Raw genomic sequence first — 15,593 nt, forward strand, 5'->3', positions numbered from 1 at the left:
TTTATTTTGTGATTAATTAGATTAATTAATCGAAACAAGTAATTAATTACATTAAAATTTTTAATCGACTGACACCCCTAGTTAAATTGAGAATTGATTTCTCAATTCTCCAATAAATAAATAAATAAATACAGAGGTGCACAGAGTGGAAAAATAATTTTTCCTCTGTATTTATTAATTGATTTATTTATTTTTTAAAAATGTAATAATTCTGTTCTAAACTGTTTATCACAATATTGATTATATATGGTAACACTTTAAAATAAGACTCACGAATTAAGAATGAACAACACTTCTATAGCATTTATTACTCTTAGTTAACTTCAGCATTAACTAATGCATTATTAAAAGCACAAGTTGTGTTTGTTAACATCAGTTAATGCACTGTGAACTAACATGAACAAACAATGAAAGACAAACAAATTTCATTGCCCATTAGTGGTGTGCGATATATATCGTCTGCGATAATATCGTAATTGTTGTTTATCGAGTATTTTGCAAAAACCATTCAAAACACCTACAGAGTGCAGTGCACGCATAACATTAAGTCTAAACTAGTACGCGTACGCACTAACAGTGCGTTCTTTCACTGCATGATTCAGTCTATTAAAATACATTTAGAATGATCACAAATTCAAGACATGTTGACAGAAAATGTATAGATTTATTCTACTTATACATATAATCAATATCACATGAAGAGTGCCGTTTTCTTCTTCAAAAATTACCATGATTACAAATAGGATATAGATTTTTTTTTACAACATTTCAATAGACAAGAATTAAGACACTTACATTTTAGACACCTGTTTTTGTTCTATTTCGACAAGAAAAATCATTCCAAACACAGCCACAGCACTGTTTTGCATCTCTGAGCAACATGACGGTGTTTCGTTCCTGAATGATTCAACCGTTGAAACAATGGCGGATTTAATTACACATTTAAAGCATCTTTTTATTATTTAAATACTTTCAAATATCAGTATTCAATGTTTTATGTTTAAAACATTGTACATTTGTAACTGCAGGTTAAATGCATTCATGACCTGCATTAAACAGTGTGTAAATGCATCTAAATGCCACTTCAGATGTAGCTTCTGTGTTCCTTTGTATTGCAAAGACGAATTTTGTTGATACTGACTTCATTTGCTTGGTAACAGCCCAAATGTAAGAATCTGACACAAAAAATAATGCACACTTTTATTCATTTCTATCAGTGTGAACTGACCACCACACAGATTATGAAGAAAATCCAAAATTTAGGAGTCAGCTGTCCACGGTAGTCCTTAAGATACCAGCACAACAACACACAGCAAAATATTGTCTAATTATCGTTATCAATAAAATTCCAGACAATATTTTTTGTCAATATCGCACACCCCTGTTGCATAGTCTTTACATGTTTCATCTACCAAAATGTCATGCAAAATATTATTTTACAACAGTCCGTTACACCAATCGTGTTAACAGTGTGATCATTAAATTAAAAAAATATATATATTAAAGAGGAATAAAATAAGTAAATTCTCCCTAATTTACACATAAAGCATCGAAGTTAATGATGGAGTCACCAAGACCAACACAGGCTTTCACCAACTGGTTCACCCCTGCGATACGAACACATGGAACCCACACACACACATCTGTCCTTAATACACTCTCACAAGTAATGTGTTAAATTAAACAAGCAACTATGTGTGTATACACATGCCTCCTGTCAAAATACATTCCACGCTCTTCTCTAGCAAAACCACGAAAAGGTTCATTTTAGCCGGAGTGTGACAGCTCACAGGTCACGGCAAACTCAAATTAACACTCACTGACAATCCACGTCAGCAGATTAACAACAGCTAAACTGTATGCTTCACAGGAGATCTCGCCGCCACTCATTCACTCATTCATTCGGCCCGTCTTTCGCTCTTTGTCTCTCTCCCTCTCACCCTCGCGCACCCCTATACCCCTCCTTTCTCACAGAGCCCATGAGCGGCTGTCATCGTGAAGCAGAGTCTGTCAATCCTAGCCTTTAATCCACAGGCACGTGGATGGGGACGAGTCACATATGTTAAGACGGGGAGATCGGGAATGACTGGGGGACAGGGAACGGGGTGAGAGAGATGAATAGAGGGAGAAAAGGATGACAGAGTCACTGTGACATGTGGCCCACAACCAACTCTGAGTAAGCGGCTACCCGTGAAGTGAGAGGGGGGAAGGGGACACCATTGACACAAACACATACAGATGAACAGCACTGACAGAAGAGCTTTAAAGAGCGGCACGAGGACCTGTTTATATGGCACAACACTGTCAGTGTGTGTGGACTGGACTGTGTCCGAGTGTGTACATATATACTTGGTATCAAAGGTTATTATGACTTTCACACTATTTTCCAATAATACAATAGTCATCAGAACAAAATAACACAAGCATGGAAATTATGCAGTGACTAACAATGTTAAAGCTGCAATCTGTAACTTTTTTGGTGTTTGAAATATACCAAATTTATATAATAAGTACATAAGTAATGAGTGTACATCATTGTATTTTTACTATTTAAAATAACATTTTTATTTTAATATATTTTAAAATCTACATTTTAAGCATCATTACTCCAGTCTTCAGAGTAATGAGCAGCAAATCAGAATATTAGAATGATTTCTGGAGGATCATGTGACTGAAGTAATGATGCTAAAATTCCAGCTTTGAATCACAAAAAAATTACATTTTAAAACATATTCAAATAGAAAAATATTTCAAAATTTCACTGTTTTTGCTGTACTTCATCAAATAAATCCAGGCTTGGTGAGCAGAAGTGACATTCATTAGGAAACATTAAAAACCTTATGGTTAAAAAAATTTTGACTGGCACTGTAACTGTAGACAAGGCTGTGCAAAATATTTGACTAGTAATGCATAATAGACAGTCATGGCATTTCATGTCCCACCAATATTTTAAGAATTCAGATAAGATTAATCACACATCATAATTTTTCATTAGCACTGCAGCGCATCATAAGTGCATATTGGCCAGTTTTGTTATTGTTAACTAAAACTATAATTTTTTTTTTTTTTTTTGTTTAAATAAAGCTTGAATACAATAAAATGTTAGATTTGAAGTTTAAACTTAAAAAAGTGTTGCCTTGGCCAGTACTAAAAAAACAAAGCTATACATAAAAAAAATAATGAAAAGCATATAACAAAAATGCTATAAATTAAACTAAAATAAAAAAAAAAAAAAACTAAAAAAAAATAAAACAAAAGCTAATTAAATGTCAATAATTATAACAGGAAAAAGACATAACACTGATATTAGCACTTTATTTGCTTTTGGGGTCTAGAGGAGCGTTTGGACCTGGAAACAATGACATGTGACCAGTAAGAATTTGAATCACGCTCATGATTTCCCAGACCCACTTCCACTTCTTATCCCAATAATTTGCGGTTCTCTCTTCACTATTTATATTAATAAAAAAGACAACCTAAAAAACACTTTTTTATTATTTAAAAGAATTTTAAGATCTCATTGTCGAAAATGCTTTTGCTGAATTTGCTAAGAAACCACTATCACTGCATATGATATTCCAATCTTCCAATAAAAAAGAAAAAAAAAGTTTAGAGGTCTGAAAATTTCTGCAGAGTGAATCTGATAAGAAACACAAGATAAAGAGCTGACCATACCTGATGGTGCTGGATGCGATGGACGTCACAGGTGAAGTCAGTATACAGGCTAAACTTGGCAATGTCCTTTGGTTTGCTCTTCTGATTGCCCTCCTGTGGCTGCTGTTCTTTCAGGGCTGTTTTAGACACTGCCGAGTGAATGGTCACGGCACACCTGTCACACCTGAGAACGAACATACACGCAGAGTCAAACACACACTAACTGTATAACTAGGACTGATAGGCTAGAAAATGTAAGAGGAGATTCATCTAATGAAACATAAGCTAAACAGATTAACAGATAAAGCAAAGATAAAAAGAGGGAGTGGATAGAAAGAGAAAATAGTGAGTTTGCTCAAATTATCAGTGTCTTACAGTGACTGGACATAGGTGAGAGTCTCTTTGTCCTTTGCAATCATGTCTGCCAGGATCTCCTGCACTCCTGTGGCCACCTCATCCAGGGTCGACAATCCTACAGACAAGAAACAAAACAGCTGAAATGACATTTAATTGCATTTAATATGGTTTCTATGAATGTAAAAATCACTTTTGTACATTTGTAATATGTCAATGTCAACTGTCCATAAGCATAAGCAGACAACACAAATAAAACCCAAAGTACTTTGCTGCCCTCTATTGACTCTTTTGTATCTTTTATCAATCTTTTTTAATTTTATATAACAATTAACGCAGAAAAGACAAAAAAACAACATAGACGTGATGATGTTTGGGACCATTAATCAGTTTCAGAAAGTTTCAAACATTAATGTTAAATGAATACACATTCTGGGTGAGTATCAGATCTTAGAGGACACTGAGTTGTGGAAGCTCATGTACAGCGCTGTTATAACAGGCTGGCTATTGTAAGTATGCAGTGGGCTTATACCTTTAGTGCTGGGCTTGATTGAGGAGTGTAGGTCCAGAGTCTGGGGTGCCTGAAGCAGAGCCTGTGCAACAGGTTCCAGTCCTAGCTCTTTAGCTCGCCGGGCCTTGGATAACTTGCTGCCCTTTTTATAGGGAGCATACTAAAGAAAGAAAAAAAAACATAAGTACAAGTTATTATTAGGTCATTCACAGACTTACTGAACTAAGTAAGCTGAGAAGCATGTTCTGCTCTGTTCTTACCACATGGTCTATTTCATCAGCCGTTGTGCAGTTCTTTAGAGCCATTTCCAGCTGTGAAGTAAGAACCCCCTCCTTCTTTAGTGTCTGAGCAACAGATTTGGTCTTTTTTGCCACGGACCTAAGACACATGAATAAAATTAACTATGTGTACTTAAGTTATTCCTTGTGTATACCTTGCTGTTTTTTTAGGTTAGGAAAAGTGCTTAACTGATGTCTCTTTAATTGCAAAGATACACTTCTGTTCAAAAGTTGGTAAGAATTTTTTTTTTTTAAATATAATGGTCTGCATTTATTTGATCGAAAAAAAAAAACCTGCAAAAACACTAATAATGTTATATATTAAAGTTCACCAATTTGCCAACAAAAAATATATTAATCATTTAAAATCAAAACAAACTTTAGTACAATCACTTTTTTATTTTATATATTTTAAAAAGCCAAATCAGAACAAGTTTGTTGTTTATTTTTTACATAAATGTATGGTTTCGCTGACAAAGGAACATTATTTCACCCATATTTTAACATTTTATTTTCACAAACGTTACCTGAAACAGTTAAGTAGACATTTAATTGTATTTAATATGCTTTCAATTTATAAAAATCACTTTCATTACTGTTCAAAAGTCACTAAGACAATTTTGGAATATAATTCCTGTGAAGGCAAAGTTTATTTTTTTCCCAGCCATTACTTCAGTCTTTAATGTCACATGATCTTTCACAAATTCACATTCCTTATTATTATCAATGCTAAAAACAGTGTGTTGCATAACATCTTTGTGGAAACAGCAATACACTTTAATGATACTTTTGTTAGAAATTTTAAATGATTTTGATCAAACAGATAAAAAAATAAAATACATTTAAAAACAATTTCTGACCACAAACTTGTCAATGGTAGAGAACATAAGATATTTAACCAAATGAATCAAAAAAAAAAACTAATTTACTTTGTTATTTAATTACTTACAGAATCCCTTACAGAATTCTAAGTTTTGATCTATGCTGCCATCTACAGGTCACATTTGGTTTTAGTAGGATAATCAAGGTAACAAGCTAAATAAGAGTCGAATTGAAGTATGAGGATGTTTTATGTGTTAATTGCAACTTTTAAAAATTAACTGCAAGGAACCAGTCAGGACATACAAATAAAATCAATCCAAGCTGTCTCTATAAAATGTTTAAATAAAAGCTTTATCCAACAACCACAAAACAAAACACTTATTCTGTTTTCTTAATATAAAAATAGACAAGTTAAATTAAACTGTATCAAATAAACCATGTTATAGTTAAAATATAAAATAAGTGCTAAATAGAAGATGAGTTCGAAATTTTAACAAAGATCATAATTTCCTTTATTTTCTTTCCATTATTTTTTTTTGTTGTTGTGGCCTTCCAGTGTCTTACCGTAACTCTTCAAGAGTCAACTGCACATCTCGAACAGCATCGGCATCCATATGGTTGATGAGTTCCTTTCTATAGCGCACCATAAAGGGAATAGTGTTCTCCTCCTGGAAGAGCTGTACAATGTTCGCACATACCCACTGCTCCACACCCGTCTTAACAGCAAGAACCTACATGGGATATTAGAATATGTCTTGCTGAGTTTTATTTTTGAGCAAAAAACAATGACTATCGTACAGTGAAACAATAGCTCATATACCAAAAGTCATATCAAATTTATTTAAATCTTTATCAATCTTTGCCACTATTACTGAAACCACTAGGTTTTACTCATTTGTCAACAAAACTAATCATTTAAAATCGAATAAAATTTGGTACAATCACTTTTAAAAAGTACAGGTCAGAATAAGTATGTTGTTTATTTTTGACATAAATATATTGGTTTCGCTGAATGTCAATATAACAATATTTCACCCATATTTTAACATTTTATTTTCACAAAAGTTGAGTAGTTAAGACATTTAATTGCACCCATATACATTTATATTTGCTTCCATAATGCTGCAAGTGATCAATCAGGACAAAGTATTTCTTAAAGTGTGATACTAATCAGAATAACGCCAACAATTTCAAAAACACTAAGTCAAAAATCACTCTTTCATAAAGCAATAACCCACCTGAATGGGATCCCAATTCATCTGTAAGTCCTCCACACAGGAATTGCCCGATCTGAGTTTTATTGGTCTTCCCTGGGCTGCATTTGTGGTCTTCTGCTTCTTCTGAGCAGGTTCCTCAAAGGTGAAGCTGTCATCTGGCTCCTCTTTTTTCACCTTGGGGACATGTTGACTGGACGATGGACACTCATCAGGCATTTCTCCTGGGACCGCAGCATCATTACTGCTCAAGTTAATGGACAACCTCTAAAATAAAGCAAAAGGCTGATATTAAATAAACGATTTGAGTACATAATGTTTGTTTTGGATAAATATAATATATTAGAACTGCTGACGTCAGTCAGGATGGATCCCAGTTTTCATTTAGAAAAGCAGACTCTTTCATGCAAAGCAAATTAAAGTACACTTATTACAGGGCAATTACTGCTGCAGATTTCAATTACGTCAAATACTATATGAAGAGTTCAGATGCAAAACCAGCTAAAAGCCATCTCGGTCAAAAATGAGATAATGATACTGAGTGAATGCTCTCGACACATATTATACATCCATCAAATACTTTTACTTCAAACTCGCTAAAATACAAGCCTCAGCCCAATCAGAAGTACCAGAAGTTCTACTTACATAGAAACCTATACATCTGAATTTTTTAAAGGAAGACGTCATATGGATTTAGCTGGTTCTGCATCTGAACTGTTCATATGGATGTAGAATTGTGAGCAAGTAAGATAAACTGTATACCACACTGAGAAACACAAAGCACAAGCATTAATGACTTGCCTCTTCTTTGACTGTCACATGCTGCTGTGACTCCAACTTCGGTAGAACTGCATCCACAGTTTGTTGCTCTAAATTAGTCTTCTCCTTCTTCGCTTTAGGAACCCGTGCAGCTCTCGGCTTCCTCTCTGCTTTAGGTTTTGGTTCCTTTGGTTTTGGCTCTTTAGGTTTGGCCACCCTCTTGGTCACTTTTTTCTTTTCACCAGTTTCATCGGTCCCCCTCTGGCGTCTTCCTTTAGGTTTGACTTCATCTGACTTTGGTAACCATTCCTCTAACTCCTCACTGTCATCTTTTTGATTGCCTGGTCTGTAACAGTAAACCAGTGTTATTTCATCCAATACTCAGGGAGAATAAGAAATAGCAAGACTTATTTTTACACAGTATAAACTTGTGAATTTTACAACATCGACTTAGAAACATTATGCAACGGTTAAAGAGCAATAGTTTGACACACCAGTTATAATTCATGAGTATGTTTTCAACACTATTCTGTTGGCAGAAATAGTCTAGAATCCGTTTTGCTATACACAATTTTGTATCCTGGGCTTAGAAGCTAAAAACAACTGTGTTGGCTTGTACAAACAAAGTAAAGCAACTCACATGTCATCAGATTCATCATCTGTCGCTGGCTCTGTATACACCTTTGCTGTTCTTGTTCTTCGAAGCATCTTGTGTGGGAAAACAACGAATGAAAACAAACTGAATGACAATAACAAACAAGGATGCCTGGAATAGTAAAAAAAAATAAGTTTTATCTGTTCAATATGTACGTGAGTATAAACAGAATAAGCTACTCATAAAGACTTTCAGACAAACTGAAATGAAAACTTGTCCGTCAGCTGTCAAGTCAAATATGTGCAAATGACTCAGAGAAAGTGATTTTGAATTTAGCGCGCTAGCACGAACGTGTAAGTTAATTTGGTAATTCATCTGGGTTGTTGCTTCTCCAAACGACCAGCTATTAAACCAGTGATGTTTACCTACAGAATTTGCTTCAAAACTGTTAAAACTTACAGTGTTCCTTTGACAGGCATCAAACCATAACACATTTCACGACTGAGGATGATGGTTTGTTTCCTCAGCGACGTCAGCAACAGGAAGTGATGTAGTTAAGGTTCTCAAACTCAAAACTTAAATTATATAATAAAAGTTTTCAACTTTTTATTTTGTTTGACAAATTCTTCATACATATAAATTTACGGACTCAATTCCCACTCTTTCACATTTTCTAAATGAGGTTGCCTCACTGCTCACATCTTTTTGTTTGATTAGCAATAATATATATATATATATATATATATATATAATAAAAGTTCTTTTTGACGTATTTTCTCAAAGGTTAATACGATCTGTCCATGCCCAGTCCATGTTCTTTGCTCTTTAAACCCGGCCACTTCCGTGAGTTGCACGGTTTGTTTCTCAATTATTGCCAAAGCTGTATAAAGTAAATAGTTAGACAGTGTTCTGTGCTCTTTAAAATGAAGCGAAAAACAATTAAGTCTGAAAGAAAAAAACAGTCTGCAGGAAGATTGCAGCAAGCCAGTCAGAAATCTAAGGATTTAAACGTGCATGCAAGGCAAGTTACATTTGTTGTATTTACTTTTTCCAAAAAAAAAAAAAGAAAAAAAAAGAGCAGCAATATCCGGCAATGCCAGGGTTCAGATGTAGTTCGTTGTAAAAGAGAACAACTTTACAAATGCGACACTATAAAGATTAAACTTTAAATTTGCAGTGTTTAAAAAAAAAAAATGGGTTACACTTTATTTGAAGGTGTCCTTGTTACAGTGTAATTATGCATTTAAGTACTAAGTAATATTAATGTAATTACTATATGGTTAGGGTTAGGATTAGGGTTTGGCTTAGGGTTACTTGGTTGTAATTATGCATAATTTATTGGTATTACAAGAACATATAACATGTAACAAGGACACTTTAAAATAAAGTGTTATCAAAAAATTATATAAGCAATACAGGCTAGAACTAAAACTAAACTAAGGAAGGTTAATTTATGCAATTCATCAAGTGTTCATGCCATTGCATTACATTTCCTCTTCCAGCAACAGTCCCGTTGTAAGCAAAGGCAAAAGAATCAACTCTACCACATAGATTGCAATGTCTTGAATATAGCTCCATCTTGAATGGAACCCACTGGGTAAAAAAAATAGCATGTTTCTACACCTTTGTCCTTCTTTCTTAAGATCCCAGTGGCAATGGACCTGGACTAAAACTACATTTTTTTCTCTCTGCATCCTCTCTGTGTCAGTACCATTTCTTCTGCATCTTTTCTCTGGTATGCAACTTTTTTGTTCCAAATATTGATGCGTTGTCATCTATATATTTCTCCTAAACTCATTTGTGTATTTCTCCAGACTCTGTTGACCTCAGCCGACCTTCAGATATAGGTCTCAATCACACTATAAATATCTACCTCGAATCTGAGGAGGGGGTGAGAGTGGGCGTGTGGTTAGTTTTAATACACCTACAGCACACATCACACATATACACACAAAATATAAAACAAGACAATAACAAATAATCAGGGTTTCAATATTTTTTTATCGTTTTATAGGCACACTGTACCTGAACATAGATGGAAGGAGGCGCAGGGAAAGGATCTAGACTGGTATGAGAAATCTCTGGGGGATGGCTCACCCATTTTCATCTACCTCCATGGCAATGGGGGTAACAGGCAGGAAACCTTTTAATTACCTTAAAACTTATAAAGAACATTTTTTATCTTAGGACTTTTAGTCCTTGTTCACTAAAGATTATACACCGACCAAAATTATGTACGCAACACTTTTGTTTTTTCCCCCATTTTTCATGAGCTGAACTCAAATATCTAAGACTTTTTCTATGTACACAAAAGGCCTATTTCTCTCAAATATTGTTCACAAATCTGTCTAAATCTGTGTTATTGAGCACTTCTGCTTTGCCGAGATAATCCATCCACCTCACAGGTGTGGCATATCAAGATGCTGATTAGAGAGCATTATTATTGCACTGGTGTGCCTTAGGCTGGCCACAATAAAAGACCATCCTCAGTTTTTGACAGCTGCTGTCTCGGTTTGCATAACCTGCACAAACTGCAGTTCATGCATGCTCGTACCTGACTGCAGTTCATCCGACTTGAGTGGGCAAATGCTCACATTTGATGGCGTCTGGCACTTTGGAGAGGTGTTCTCTTCACGGATGAATCCAGGGTTTCACTGTACAGGGCAGATGGCAGACAGCGTGTATGGCGTCGTGTTGGTGAGCGGTTTGCTGATGTCAATGTTGTGGATTGAATGGTCCATTGTGGTGGTGGGGTTATTGTTAGGGGCAGGTGTATGTTATGGACAACGAACACAGGTGTATTTTATTGATGGCACAGAGATACCGTGATGAGATCCTGAGGCCCATTGTTGTGCCATTCATCCACGACCATCACCTCATGTTGCAGCATGATAATGCACAGCCCCATGTTGCAAGGATCTGTACACAATTTCTGGAAGCTGAAAACATCCCAGTTCTTGCATGGCGAGCATACTCACCGGACATGCTCACTAACACAGATTTAGACCGATTTGTGAACAGTATTTGAGAGAAATAGGCCTTTTGTGTACATAGAAAAAGTCTTACATCTTTGAGTTCAGCTCATGAAAAATGGGGGCAAAAACAAAAGTGTTGCGTTTATAGTTTTGGTCAGTGTATGTTTTTGATCTACCAACTTATAGACCTTAGTCAGGTTAGCACCATATTTAGTATTTGACAGAAATGAATAAGTACAGTGCATTTTTTTCTGGAGCAAAAAAGTAGACAATAACTCCAAAAAACAGTATTGAAAGTTTTGCATGCAACTGTAAAGAATGTAAGTCTGTCTATCGTTCACAGCCTCAGTTTCATAATTTAAATTCAATATTTTGTCTAGCCTGACTAAGTTCTATAGAAACAAAGCAATATCTGCTTAATCTCTTTGCACAGAGATCAGTGATCTGACTTGTGCAATGAACTTAACTCTGCTTTGCACTTTACCTCAGTAAAAACTGGGATGGGCAACTGCAGCATATTATTTAATGTCCACATTCAGTACGTCATTCAGCCTCACTATTTAAACAAACTTTGTTTAGACTTTGGCTAATACAAGTTAACCTGTGATTTTTTCTTATTTGAGTGTGATATACTGTTTAATATTTTATGTTTTATTTTATTTTATTTTATGTTATTTTATTTTATTTTATTTTTTGAATTATATTGAAAATTCATGCTTTGGTTTTGGCTTGATGTTTGCATGACTACTACTTTTTGTACCTTCAATAAACAGATCTGCACCCCATCGTATTGGAATTGCAAATGTGAGCAAACTCACTTATTTCATTATGAAGAAAGACTATGTACTTGAATAGTGGTAATGACTAAACTGTTTTGGCCATACAGGTCTTGAGTGCTGTTGGGTATCATGTTTTGGTATTGGACTACAGAGGTGGGTTAAAATGTTGTGACTTCACTGTAGCCATAATCATTGGAGCCCATTTCAGAACATCAATATATGTTTTCTCTAATGCTTACTCAAATATATTAAAATCGGTCAGGTTTTGGGGACTCCACTGGTGAACCTACAGAGGCTGGTCTGACTACTGATGCTGTGTACTTGTACCATTGGGTTAAAGCACGCAGTGGAAACAGCCTAGTGTGTGTGTGGGGTCACTCAATTGGTAGTGGGTGTGTAAAATCACCTTTTTATTGACTTTTTTTTATTGAAATGTTTTACAGACAAAAACTGCAATCAATATAACTGTAAATAATGTATTTTCTACAGTATCTAAAGTATTTTTTTTTCAATAGTGTTACAACTAACACTGCAGTTAAATTGCTGGAGCAAGGTAAAAATTGTATTAATTTAAAAACAAACATTTTTAATTGTTCTCTCACTCGTTACTTTTGACTTGTCATTGAGTTGTTGTATGGCATTGTAAGTTTCACATATTTTAATGTTTTAAAATAAATGTCTTCAATGGGAGAATGCTATACTTTTCTTTATTCTGTATTTTTTCTTGTTAAAAAAACTCTACATTTCTTGACAGGAAAACAGTTTGATGGAATTATACTTGAGGGTGCATTCGTAACTGGACGATGGGCAAGTAATCGATCTACTGAACACCCTTTTGCTTGGGTAGGTAATGTTCTGGATCTTTGAAATTGTGTCAAACTGGGTCCTAACAAGTTTTAGATATTTTTACTAGGACATTGTGGATTTTTTAAAAGATATTTAAAAAAAAACAGACAACACAACATTGTAATTGGGATATTCCTACAAAGTAAATTTTACTTAAAGGGGTCATCGGATGCAAAGTTCACCCTTACATGTTGTTTGAACATTAATGTGTGTTGGCAGTGTATGTACACATCTAGCCTATAATGATAAAAATCCATGCAGTGGTTTGTCATTAGTCTGTAAAAATAATATCCCCTTTTTCAATTCGAGCCATTCTTAGATGTCTGTCGGTGTGGCTTCACACCCACAGAGGCCGCTCCCACGATAGTTGATTGACATGAGCGTCTTACCTCAGATCTGCCTTAAATCAGCTGTAACAGTCCAGTAACCTCCACTGTTTCGAAGTCGGAGCAAGGATGCAAGTTAGACAAGAATATCTTAGATTGGGCGATTGAGGTGTTGTGTTGCTGGATGTAATAATGAACATAGTGGTCGTCGTTTACTCCCGACATCTGAGCCGCTGAAGATGCAGTGGATTACGTTTGTTTGTGAAGGGAATGCGCCTCCCGATCTACATATATCCGTCTATGTTTGCGCGAATCATTTGTGATCCAGCTTCACTTACAGCAGAAGTGGGTATAAGGGTTTTTTATGAATCTTTGCGATCGCCTTTCTTAATACTGTGCTAGTTAGCAAGATTAGTGGCTAAATGCATCTTAAGTAAACAGGCTCGTCACTCCACAGAGAGAAGAGAGGGGCGGGGCGAGCAGAGCTCGTTAACATTTAAAGCAACCTTGACCAGAACAGGATGAATTTTGCAGAGCTGATTTTGGCAAGGTAAAAAGTGTGTTGTTTTACACTACCATTGAGAATTTTTAACCAAAGTCTATTATAGACTTTTCATTAAGACTCTAAAGAATCATATCAACTTGTGGAAAATGGTGACCCCTTCAAAATCTGACAACTTCATTTAATTCTGTAAAATGAAAAGTTCATTTATACTTTACATACTACACACATACAAAGCAATATGGGTCATTAATCATAGTTTGGTTCATGTAAATCTTATTTGTACCTTTTTTCCCTTTTCTCCAGTTTTATTGGAAGTTCCCATACATTCAGTTCTTCCTTTTCAATCCGCTTAAAAACAACATTTACGTCTTTCCAACTGATGAGAAGTATGTGTTATTGTCTCTTTAAATTAATGAAAATTTTCAACAATGTGAGTAAAAATGTGATTGTAATCGGTGCTTGAAGTGGAAACAAAGAAGTGCCGTTACTTTAATTTTGAACTTACTTTTTGAATGCTTTCGCCTTACTGGATCCTTGGACTTTTGGGAGTTTACCGGTGTTGTGCCCATTTTTGACCCCTGCCAAATTATTACCCCCTCTTGTTGAAATCGCTACCTGATTTGACTAATCCTAACCCCACCCCTAATCCTAACCCCTCCCCGACACCTAACGCTAAACGTACCAATACTAGGGGGGTAGTAATCTGGCGGGGGTCAGAACTTGGCATAACACCGGTACTGCATAGCGGTGCGTACCGGCCCACTTCAAGCACTGATTGTAATAGTATGCCAGTGCTACACTATGTGAAACATGAAATATTATAAAACTTTAATCTCACATTTTCTCCCCCATAGTTTGGAGAAAATTCGAACTCCCCTCATGATTCTCCATTCTGAAGATGACCATATAGTGCCCATTGCCTCAGCTAAAGAGGTTTGTGTATATGAAATGTAATTTGCCTCATAAACAAAGAATATGAAAATACATTTTTACCTTACATTAATTTATTTCTGGCTCAGATCTACAGAATTGCAAAAAAGGCCCAAAACTCAGATGAGCGAGTTAAACTGGTATCATTTAATGGATCACTTGGATATCTTCATAATGGGCTGTATAAAGACCCTGGCTTTCCAGATATCATAAGGTGATGTCACTCCCTGAAATTGTTTTATTAATCAGAATATTACTTATTTTAAGATTTCAGATCATTTTTCATAAGAGATACAGAAGCAGCTTTAGAGAAAAAAACTTTTCTGTGAAATGTTACTTGTTGCTGATGTTGAATGGCAGCAAAATAAATGCATATTTTCTTACTTTATTACAGGGAGTTTGTGCAGTCACTAAAGACATAAGACACACACAGGAGGAATTGCATCAACTAATAGCCAGCTAAATAGCTGTTTCTAATAATTGGTGTTGTAACTGAATGTGCAGTTGTTTTAAATAGTATGCACTTCTAGGATAAAAACACTGTAATGTCTTTTTTTTTTTTTTTTTTTCAGAATTCTACCAGTTAAGGTGGAATTTTATTGCCTTGTTAATATTTGTATAATTAATTTCTTTTAAGACTTCAATTAAAAAAAAATATTTTTTATTTTTGACACAATAAAAAAATGTGAGTTTGTATTACAGCATCCACTCCCTAGAAACGTTCTGATTGACACACCAGTTAGTTAGATCTTAGTCTTGGAAGCTAATCCTAAAAAAAAAAAAAAAAAAAAAACTGTGCAGGCCTGTGCAATCAAACAAAACAAAGCAACTCACATCATCAGATTCATCATCTGTCACCGGCTCTGTAAACACCTTTGCTGTTCTTGTTCTTCAAAGCATCTTTATGAGGAAAACAACATATGAAACTAAAACTAAATGTCAATGATAAATAAGGTTGGGATAGTAAAAAAAGAAAAAAAACTCTTAAAACTTTTCAACTCAGTTTCATCTTATCAAATGTTTCTATAAAGAAGACGTATAAACA

At 35.0% G+C, this 15,593-nt stretch overlaps 2 protein-coding genes across 2 annotated transcripts in view; one reads left to right on the forward strand and one right to left on the reverse strand.

The window, feature by feature from the left end:
* The window catches only part of srbd1 (S1 RNA binding domain 1), an 85,820-nt gene extending 77,088 nt beyond the window's left edge, over positions 1 to 8,732 (reverse strand). The window contains exons 1-9 of the mRNA XM_051126870.1: positions 8,647 to 8,732; positions 8,233 to 8,300; positions 7,635 to 7,938; positions 6,858 to 7,100; positions 6,184 to 6,350; positions 4,780 to 4,897; positions 4,541 to 4,679; positions 4,030 to 4,126; positions 3,676 to 3,838 (exon numbers count right to left, since the gene is read on the reverse strand). Coding sequence (XP_050982827.1) covers positions 3,676 to 3,838; positions 4,030 to 4,126; positions 4,541 to 4,679; positions 4,780 to 4,897; positions 6,184 to 6,350; positions 6,858 to 7,100; positions 7,635 to 7,938; positions 8,233 to 8,300 — 1,299 coding nt within the window. The 5' untranslated portion in view covers positions 8,647 to 8,732. The remainder of the gene's footprint in view (positions 1 to 3,675; positions 3,839 to 4,029; positions 4,127 to 4,540; positions 4,680 to 4,779; positions 4,898 to 6,183; positions 6,351 to 6,857; positions 7,101 to 7,634; positions 7,939 to 8,232; positions 8,301 to 8,646) is intronic.
* Positions 8,733 to 8,995: 263 nt separating this feature from the next.
* On the forward strand, positions 8,996 to 15,113 carry LOC127175682 (lysophosphatidylserine lipase ABHD12-like). Its single transcript, XM_051126912.1, has 13 exons — positions 8,996 to 9,208; positions 9,831 to 9,922; positions 10,002 to 10,095; positions 10,202 to 10,321; positions 11,936 to 11,966; positions 12,049 to 12,094; positions 12,204 to 12,333; positions 12,457 to 12,494; positions 12,696 to 12,784; positions 13,922 to 14,004; positions 14,473 to 14,551; positions 14,638 to 14,762; positions 14,943 to 15,113. The coding sequence occupies exons 1-13, from the start codon at positions 9,111 to 9,113 to the stop codon at positions 14,968 to 14,970; spliced, it is 1,053 nt and encodes a 350-aa protein (XP_050982869.1). The 5' UTR covers positions 8,996 to 9,110; the 3' UTR covers positions 14,971 to 15,113.
* Positions 15,114 to 15,593: the final 480 nt, after the last annotated feature.

Source organism: Labeo rohita, chromosome 13, assembly GCF_022985175.1.
Source record: "Labeo rohita strain BAU-BD-2019 chromosome 13, IGBB_LRoh.1.0, whole genome shotgun sequence".
Lineage (NCBI taxonomy): Eukaryota > Metazoa > Chordata > Actinopteri > Cypriniformes > Cyprinidae > Labeo > Labeo rohita.